Source organism: Ptychodera flava, chromosome 7 (genome assembly GCF_041260155.1).
Source record: "Ptychodera flava strain L36383 chromosome 7, AS_Pfla_20210202, whole genome shotgun sequence".
NCBI classification, from domain to species: domain Eukaryota; kingdom Metazoa; phylum Hemichordata; class Enteropneusta; family Ptychoderidae; genus Ptychodera; species Ptychodera flava.
This window is the reverse complement of record NC_091934.1, coordinates 7,612,651-7,622,614: the sequence shown is the minus strand read 5'-3', so window position 1 is coordinate 7,622,614 and position 9,964 is coordinate 7,612,651. Positions and strand designations below refer to the sequence as shown.

The 9,964-nt window shown below is 37.6% G+C and overlaps 1 protein-coding gene and 1 long non-coding RNA gene across 2 annotated transcripts; both read left to right on the top strand.

Annotated features, from left to right (window-relative positions):
* The first annotated feature begins 787 nt into the window (after positions 1 to 787).
* LOC139136099 (uncharacterized) lies at positions 788 to 1,944 on the top strand. The gene is made up of 3 exons (XR_011553101.1): positions 788 to 891; positions 1,386 to 1,563; positions 1,807 to 1,944. It is a non-coding gene; the product is annotated as an uncharacterized lncRNA (long non-coding RNA).
* Positions 1,945 to 3,806: 1,862 nt separating this feature from the next.
* LOC139136097 (uncharacterized) lies at positions 3,807 to 9,747 on the top strand. Its single transcript, XM_070703878.1, has 9 exons — positions 3,807 to 3,961; positions 4,504 to 4,747; positions 5,201 to 5,788; positions 6,209 to 6,406; positions 6,575 to 6,765; positions 7,203 to 7,314; positions 7,415 to 7,743; positions 8,076 to 8,283; positions 8,630 to 9,747. The coding sequence occupies exons 1-9, from the start codon at positions 3,857 to 3,859 to the stop codon at positions 8,896 to 8,898; spliced, it is 2,244 nt and encodes a 747-aa protein (XP_070559979.1). The 5' UTR covers positions 3,807 to 3,856; the 3' UTR covers positions 8,899 to 9,747.
* Positions 9,748 to 9,964: the final 217 nt, after the last annotated feature.

The window sequence follows — 9,964 nt, the reverse complement described above, 5'->3', positions numbered from 1 at the left end:
ACAAACATCGAAACCCCCACATTACGTTCTCCAGGAACTTCATATGTAAGCACCATTTCCGGAATAGCACTGTTACCAGAAGCTCCCTAATTTGAATCCTTAAGCAAATTCTTACCCGGTCGAATGAAAGTACTTAAGGAAGTACTTAATGAAGATGTATGCAAGTATTTATGAAGTTTACAAGAGTTATCAATGGGTTTGTAGGAATGGAGCTGAGGGCTAGGAACGTACTGTAAGTCTATTATATTTCATGCAGAGCAAATCCAGGAAGTGGTGGGCTTTAGGCTTCCACTGGGGCTGGGGTGTTCTATGAAATGGATGGTGGCAATGAGGCTGGTAAACAAATTATATATGGTAACGTGCAGAATTTAAATGTTTTGGTATTAGATGTTTCCTCTAGTACTGTGAGATAGTCGAAGCAGATTTTATCTATGAAATATTGGGATGTTTGGGATGATGGTACTGTGGGGATATTGATATTTCTGGAAACAGCACTTTTTTATGAAATATGACGATTTTCGAGGTTTCTCAAAAGTTGCTTCAAACGATACTTTTCTTCTACTCAGTGGGATACCAAATTACCCCTTTTAGGGATGTCAGATAGCCTATAAGTCTTATCCATGTTTACTTGCCAGGTGCACTGTATACATGAGTCCGACTCATGTTACCACCACCGAATGTTTGTAGACGATTTGTACTCTTCATGAATTACGTACCATTAAAATGACTTCAATACATTGTATGTTTTGTTAGGACCAAGCCATTGAAATTGGTTATCAAGATGGAGAACCTCATTTTGATGAAGGCGTGATTCAAACAGCAAGTGTAGATGTAATCAGAGATCTAATACCAGAAGAACAAATCTACTGCACTCTTTGGGGAGTCAACGGTGTAAGTCTATTATATTTCAATGTTGACAATATTGAGCCACTTTGTAGGTCCAACTTTATCATATTAGTTTTTTTTAAATGTCCGTTTTTTGTTATTGGTATCTGTGAACCATTAAACCATATAAAAAAGTTTTGATGTTGCAAAATTCATATCATGGGTGCGCATGGAAATCACATGAAACGTATGGGGAATAATTAAACTATATCGAAAATTTGCCACACAGTCAAGTAAAACCAACATGACCACGATTAACTGGTCTCTGTAAGGAAAAAAAGAATTCAGAAATGAAGATGAGAATCTGCTTTTGGGCATTGACGTCTTTATCAAAACAGGTAGTGAGTTCGAATCCATAAGAATACTCATGCAATTTATACACTGTTGTTATAATGTTATACGTACATTTAATTTTGCTGCAATGCATTTGAGACTAATGTTTCTTAGTTTGGGAACTTCGTGCATGCATCATATGAGGTCATACTTTATCGAACTTGTAGGTTGGAGTGAGAAGCTATGAAGCCCATGAAACTTTCGTTGTGATCCGGACCAATGAAGTCGGTGGTGTGTTGTCCTTATTGAGAAGATGCGACACACAGACATGCCAGGGAGACTGCACATGCGCACCGCAAAACCAAGTTTGTCAAAGGACCCCTGAGCTGTGTGAGAACAAAACAGGTATTGATTACCAGAGATATTTAAACGTCTAGAGGATTGCAAGTTGATTGCAGTATATTTCATCTGTGTGACAAAAGAATGACTGATACCATATTTCGCCAGTACTAGGAAAAGCAAGAAGACGGCAATGCGCTCTAATTCTCAACAATACCGATAGAAGACAACTAGGGAATCAGCAATCAATTACTTATAAAATGTTTGTACAACCTTTCTCACGAAGTGAATTCCCTTCATTGATTCCAGGGAATTTCCAATACCAGCAAGTTGACGTATATGATGTCATAGATTACCGCAGCACAGAAATAAATAATCTGTATGAAGACATGGAATTTAGTCCATCTAGATGCACTCTAGCTGCCAGATGGAGGGCTGTTAGTGGTGGTAATTATCATCCGAATGGTTGTCTTAATTCAAGAATGCATTTTGCAATTTTTTCTTATAAGTGTGAGACATTATTTCTGTAGTGTGACGTGTAAATGATGAAAACTATACCAACAGTATCTATCACTATCACCTAACACTCGACATATCAATAAAATTTTATCATGATTGCCTGACCAAATGAAAGATTCCATAATAAACTTCAAGATATGCAATGTGTTTCAACAACATTTCTAATTTTACTCACAAGCTCGTACTCTGTATTTACTCATTATAGGAAAACTGTCTTAAGGTTGGTCATAGTTGTTTTTGAGCTCAAGGTATCTTCTTTTTCCTTAAGGAATACCAGTGCAACGTTATGAATGGAGTGTAGGAAGTAAAGGAGAAGACGTCGGTGCTGGACTGTTAAATCCTGCCTTTGACAGGCTATGGCATGATGCAGGAAACACTACCTTTGCACTTTTCACAAAGAAAGATGGTAAGGTTACTTTTTTATTGATTGCCAGATTCGAATGCGCATTTTCCTACTTGAAATTAAGAATTCATCTTTAAAGGTATATGTTACGATCTTACATTTCATTCACGAGGTTCTTGCGTATAATAACAAATAAGGCCACTTTGTCCAACGAAACGCTCAAGTTTACGCACAATTTGACGTTGTGGTAATCATAGAATAGAGAGTTCGCAATTGCTAGTATTTACACATGAATTACTATTAAGGACAATCTTTTAACTGAGATCTATTTGAAAACAGGTCCTCTGGATTCTAAAGTCTACTATGTGTTCTATGTCAAGGCATGGTATGATGAACAAACCTATGCCATATTTACGTCTAACGGTGTGAAACCTGACTTCACTCCACCAAGAATTTCTTCTTCAAGAAAGGTAAACTGTTTACGATTTAGATATAGCTATGATTTCGATATAGCCAATTCGTGGTATATTTTGTTTCGGTTGCTTTTTGTTAAAGTTTGGTTACGTGTTTGCTATAGTTTTACTTTTCCCTGTCGCTGAAGGTTTGCGTTTGATTGGTTTCTGATTCACATAAATTAATAAGAACTGTAAACCGAGCTACGCAGTACCCACCTACCTTACAGAGTACTTATTAGCACTTTATTAAAATACAATTATTTTGGTTCATGGAAGTATACTAACGAATTCACAAAACGGCTTTTGTGATAGTGCACTTTTGTGCGTTAAAGATATGCCAGTAAAATACTTTATCACCCTAGGTCAAAGACATCATTGATACTGGTAACTTGGTGGATGTGGACTTCTCAACCGATACAGATAGACTTGGGATGTCATGGAGAAATGTGTTTTTGAATAGCGATTCATCGGTGAACCATTTCATGGTTTCAGTCAGCACCCGTCCTGGAGGTATAAAATTTATGATTTCAGACTAGAGCAATCACTATCAATGAAAACGCTGGAATACCTGAACATACGTTTTAGGGAACTTTACACCATCACTTATCTCCAAAGTAGACTTCCTTGTTTTGTATCCAAAGATTCTTCTCGTTGATGTTCTTGATTATTTCCCAAAGCTCACTTACTTCTGCTTGACACATTATTTCATCTGACCAGCATGTCCAAAGTGCAAGTCAAAGACCGATTCATGAATGCAAAATTTTCCTTGTAGCACCTCCGTAAATGTATCCTATAATATGCATCTCTTCTGTTATTATTTTACCCTGGCATTTAAAAGAAAAACAACATTTACGAATGACTTTATATTTACTGTTCGTAGTAAAATCTTCACAAATTGAGTGATGAAGATTTGCATCGTTGAGATACGTTACTGATTCTTTATTTTATCGATGACGCGGACTTTTCAAATGTTTTTTTTGTGACAGGTGAAGATGTTCGCCCATATGGCCTTAACACTTATGGCGCCGACGACTTTGTTGTTATGTTGACTAGTATGAATCTTCAGATTGGAGTGACCTATTTTACCAACGTGATGGCTGTAAATCATGTAGGGTTGGCGTCAATAGCATCCTCAGATGGTGTAATGGTAAGGCCTAATAACCCGTCCCCTGTAATTGAACGTAGTTGATACCTCATGGATTACCAATAAAGACCAATAATTCTGGGGGAACCTTAATCCATTACGAACTCATCAAAAACGTATAGTAAAACCGCAAAAAGTTTACGAAAGTATTCTTAAAGGTCCATAACATATGCAATATTAATACCCTGTAAAAAAAGCAAAGTAGTTTAAAGGAAAAGTAGGTTTCACACTTGATAATAGTTTCATTATTTTGTTCAATAACACATCTGTATACTCTGTTGTTCTCTCCACTGTATGTTGAATTACATAGTATGTGCCTAGTGAACATAACTAATTGAGCAAAGTGTGTTTATGTTATGTCATTGTTGGAAAGAATTCTAGTCCGTCCTAAAAGTCGGTTGGTAACGATTACATTGGACAATATATCTTGTGACATTGACAAGTACACGGAAAACTGTATTTTCCAAACAAAAAAAACTGATCATGTAATTACATTTATGTCTATTTGACTGCATTTTAGTAACTTTTCGTCATCCACATTTCAGATCGATGACTCCCCACCAGAAGTTGGCGTCGTGTATGATGGGCTTGGTCTTCAAGATGCTGATTATCAGAATTCAAGTGCACTTGTTTCAGCTTCATGGCATGGCTTCTCAGACCTTGAATCGTCCATTCATCACTATGTCTGGTGTGTTGGTAGAACTCCTGGGACAGAAAATATTTTACCGTGCCACAGTGTTGGGCTGCATCTCTCCATGGTAGAATCACTAACCGTACCCCTAACATCAGGTACATGGCACACTTATTCACTTCTTGACTACCTTATATATCGGCAAGCTAAGCAGTTACTGCCTGGCTTTCGAACTGATTTATTTGAGTCCCACTTGGTGGTTTTATTGTAATGAATGTGTTTGTTGCTATCATGTTTGTGTTACGTTTATATTTACAGGACTTACCCTTGCGTATCGTACTCTTTTCAGACATAATTACACTTTCAATAAACTACGATGTGACACTAGTGACAGCCATCCATATTCATTATATTAGTAAAAGATACCCATATAACCATATACCTACATGTTCAGAGAACACATAGATGGTACGATTGACACGCGGAACATACGCACGCTTCTAAAGCACACAATACAATTTCATGCTCAAAATATGTAACTAAAATAATGAACTTAAGTCTAAAACAGTGGTTTCCTTTACCAACCCTGTTGTTTCTCTCTACAATCAAAGGTGAAAGGTATTTTTCTAAGGTAACAGCTGTCGATGGTGCTGGGCTTATTTCATCACCTGCCATATCAGATGGAATATTCGTAGACACATCTCCTCCAGCGGCTAGATCAACTTACATCGAAGAACAAAACTTCATTGACAACCCGTACTTTGAAGATATTATAGAAGAAGCACCAAATGGGGTGAATTCAACTGTAAACTGCACCGATGTCATGTCAGGCACATGCTCACCTAGAGGCTGGCAAGTCGAAGGAACTGGTCACGTGCAAACGTCAGAGGAGACTGTTGGACAAAGTGGAAATGCCTATCTCATTCTGCATGGCAGTGTAAGTCAAAATATTGAAACTGTGAATGGTGATGCATATAAATTATCATTTTATGTAAGTCATACCTCCAGGTCGACCATACCATTGCTGTCACAGGAAGGTTACGTTGACATTCCCGGCATGCATCGCGTCTTCCATCTCTTCCAAAGAGGAGGTAACCATGGTGATAGTGACATTCTTGCATGGTATGAGCATGTATATTATTTTACAGCCGTGTCAACATCTTCGACGGTAAGGATTGGATCATTAGGAGAAAGAAATGGTAAGTATAACTATCACAGACGGCAACATCATTCAGCACAGAATCCAGAATTCGGTTTGATACACAAGAACTCTATTTTTGAAATATTTGCAGACGTAATACGAGCTACCTCTACATTACAGATGACCTCACTAGTTCATGAGCACGACATTTTTTACCCCATCACTGAGTTTCCCATTCTGACGGTCCGGGAAGAACAGGTCTGGCGCTGTATGCATTTGACAGAACTGTATATAGAACATATAGAACTGCTAAGTTGGACCGTCCGACCTCTGAATGACTGACAATAGTTGTCCCCAGACCTTCAAAAAGTAAACGACTTAAAAACTTACCCTAATCACAATTTTCGCCAAGTTTTAAGAATTATTATTTTTCTGAGTCTACTAAGCGTCGTCTCTGATGATAGAACTCTTTTTTCAGCAATCGCACTTGACAACGTTCAAGTCATGCGGGTTATCAAAGGCACTGATACCGATGACGTCATAGCTCAATACAGCACAGCATTACCTGTCGATGTCAGAACTGATGGTGAGAGCTTTGCAGTCTTAGCTAACTGGGAAATGGTGGACTTTGAGAGTCCTATTATCGAATATCTTTGGGCAATAGGAACTGTAAAGGGTAAGAGAAAGTTTTCGTGTCTATGTCAATTCTGATAATAGAAAATTACATCTATTCACCTCCTAGTGGCTGTATCAAAACAGAAATCAGTCAAACTATTTGTATCATCATATTTGTACATGCTGCCAAAAGTGTCAAAGGCTTATAGCAAAAGTAATTCATTTTCAGGAGGAACACAAATCCAAACTTTCAAATCAGTTGGAAGATCTACACATGCCATAGCGGACGATGTGTTCCTTACCCATGGCTTACCGGTGTATGTAACGGTGGTGGCTAGGAATGCTGCTGATCTGCAGACAGCGATTTACTCAGAACCAGTGTTGATAGATCTAACCCCTCCAGTTATTTGCTGTGTATTGGTAGGTTAAATACCCTAAATCTGTTATATTTATGTAATGCTATGATGCTCGTACATCATCCAAATTAATTACAGGTTTTGTCTAATACGCACTTAGATAGTGTTGAAATAACATATTACTTGAGATTTAATCAGCTTTGATTTTTGATTAATTTTTGAGTATTTTCATTGTGTTTGTAGAATACTATTTTGTTACAAAATGGCATTACCCAATGACATAATGAGTTGGCAAATCAAATGTTCAACATTCCAACATACCTTACGGAGACGAATAAAAGCGTATAGTTGTTTACAAAGCAAAACTAGCGAGGATATCATCAATAGCTACGCGAATTTAGCCTTTAATTAGTTTGCCTTGCCAAGATGAAACAAACAAGACTTATTTCCCCTAATGCCAAACTTTAACCGCTACTATTTTGTCCATCAATTTTTACACAGGATGGTACTGATAACAATGAGGATGCTGAATACCAAACTTCGTCTGTAATTTCGGTTCAGTGGAATGTTTCTGACCACGAAAGTGGAGTTGCGTACTGCGAATGGGCAGTCGGTACGTATCGTCTACTCTGTACATTATTGCTATGTTTTGTATTCGAGAGTATCCAGAAGTGATGTTTTTATTGTAAAACTATACACCACTTTTTCCTAAGGTTTGAGTCCGGGGTCACAAGTACTTCAACCCTTCACAAGATCAGAGTCCTTTTCCTTCTCGCAAAGTAATTTCACGAACCGGTTGGAGCATGGTCAGACAGTGTACAGCACAGTGAGATGCCACAACGGCGCAGGTCTAGTCACCCAGGAGACATCCAATGGTGTTGTAATTATCAAGAAGGCTCCTACAACAAGCGATGCAACTTTGCGTGTTGTCACCACCTCACCGACAATCTTTGAACCTCGACACAATCACCAATCTAATACTGATAGCATCGCTATTGTATGGGATGGTTTTATGGATATTACTGGTATTTCACATTACGAGGTAACCGAGAAGCTTAACACCAATAAATATGTCTTTTAATGTCATACGAGTTTGAAAACGGCTGACCAGCAGTTAAATATTAATCAACTTTTATAGTGACCTAGACTGTTTTAGTAGTCATTTAAATATTAATGGAGGTTTACTGTGGGATGATATGTTTTTAGAAATTGTTTAAATGAAGTGATTTTTTTACATTGAAATAATTTTACAAAAACTAAGAGCACATACAATATCGTTGAGTTTGTAGTACTGTGATTTTGGAACAATGAAATAATTTCGACATGCATGTTGAACTGAAGTGGTGTTTGTGTTGTCCCTCTTTTCATGCACAGTGCAAAATTGTACAAGGTGGTAATAGCAGTGAATGGCGTTCTGTTGGTCTGGGTGGTGAGACTGCAGCTCTCCTGACGGGTCTTGACCTGAATAAAACGCAACCTTTGACATACCAAATACTGGTGCGAGCAATCAACCATGGGGGTTTTACGAGTGACACGTTGGCGACAGTTGCAAATATAGATTCATCTGCGCCAGTTTTGACAGGTATGTTAATCATATATTACATCATCGACAGCTTCATAATGCTCGCATGAGCCTGAGCAGTCTTGAAACTTATCTTTCGGCGTTCTTACCCGTCTTTTGCACCGAAAAATCACAAAAATCGTTTGACGGCATACCCACTATTGATCTTATTTGCATCTTTTAAGACCCTTTCAAGAACAGTAACGTTTAGTGCGTTGATGACATCATTTTCGAGGCAGCATTCTTTTATTTTGCACCGTAACGTAACGTAAGTTGAACAAGCCTCTGCAATCTAACCAGATCTATTTTTGCTCGAAATGTAGTTGTTTGGAGTAAAATGTTGATTTAAACATCCCTTTGTCCATAGGCATCAACATAGAACATACTTGGCTGAGTGAAGACACCGTCCTAATCAGCTGGAATGGTGCATTCTCGAGTTCATCATCACTTATTTATGAGTTGACCATGACCACGTTGTATAGTGGAAGTACCATCATCCAATGGTTGGAAACTATGGACACGTCTTACACGCTGAATGGCATTGATCCGTCACTTGAATTCTATGTGATAATTACAGCCGCGAACGAGGCTGGGCTCACCAATTCCATCAATGGCGTGTTTTCTTATTCAGTATAAGGACAAATTAGCATATTTGAGATATCCTTACTTACAAACAGAGTCAGTGGCATAAAACCATGGTGGAGAATTATACAAATATAGGAAAAGGACCACTCATGATAGAAAAACTGCAACACGTGCCAAAAGATTGTGATAATCACGTCGTTGCAACAAATACTGCAATAAATAATTTCAACAACAAAAGTGTGGCGATCAAAGTTGCAAATGTAGTCACTAAAATGATATGCTAGCGATCAATGCAGTTGTATTTGGTTTGTCCTGATGATCGACTTACCGGTCTGTGTCCGTCCATCGTGTGAAGAGAATGTTCTTAGTAGTATTCCATACTGTTTTACATTCTCATGACTCTTGATTCACAGAATAGTTTAATCAATTATTACTACTTTATTGTGTAAAAACGTTAGGTCACGTTATAATTATGTGGACATTTTCTTAAGAAGTCATTGTCTTTCTTTAAAATGCAATGTGTTGATGATTTCAGTAACGTTCTTCACAGCTAAATAAAAAAGAATATATTTGTATATCATTTTTACTGGACAGACTTTGCCTTTTTCAGTTAATATACCAGCGCTTTACAAAGTAGGTAGTTTAGACATAAAAGTTTAAAAGCCGACAGTTTGTATATGTGATTGAAAGCTAGTAAAGTGGACTTTGAATTTTGAAACCTAGTTAATTGGACGTCTGCGTTCGAAGGCCTTCCATGTCTATTGAAAAGACTAATTGATACATATTGATAAATATGAGAACGACATACATATTGAATGTATAATTTAGAAGCTAGAATGTTTGTATTATTTAGTTTTCTGGAACTTTCTCATCGTCTTGCAATAAACGCTTGAAAAGACCAACAGACATTTTGTGATGTACGTTTATCTGTTGCGTGTATGTGTCTCGTTGTACGCCTTTAAACAAAGTATACGCTGGCAACATTGTAACACAATCGCTTCCCTATAGCATTGCTGTCAAACATTTTATGTTGTGCTCGCATGAACATAGCGACATCAGTCCCGTCTTTTACATTTTATTTCAATTACTGCACATATTGCTACGCACATATGTTAAT

Coding starts and splice junctions, on each gene's coding strand:
- LOC139136097 (XM_070703878.1), top strand. CDS start 3,857: ATGTTGACTAGTATGAATCTTCAGATTGGAGTGACCTATTTTACCAAC. Junction 5,789..6,208: donor ATCATTAGGAGAAAGAAATG/GTAAGTATAACT, acceptor CTCTTTTTTCAG/CAATCGCACTTGACAACGTT. Junction 6,407..6,574: donor GGCAATAGGAACTGTAAAGG/GTAAGAGAAAGT, acceptor ATTCATTTTCAG/GAGGAACACAAATCCAAACT.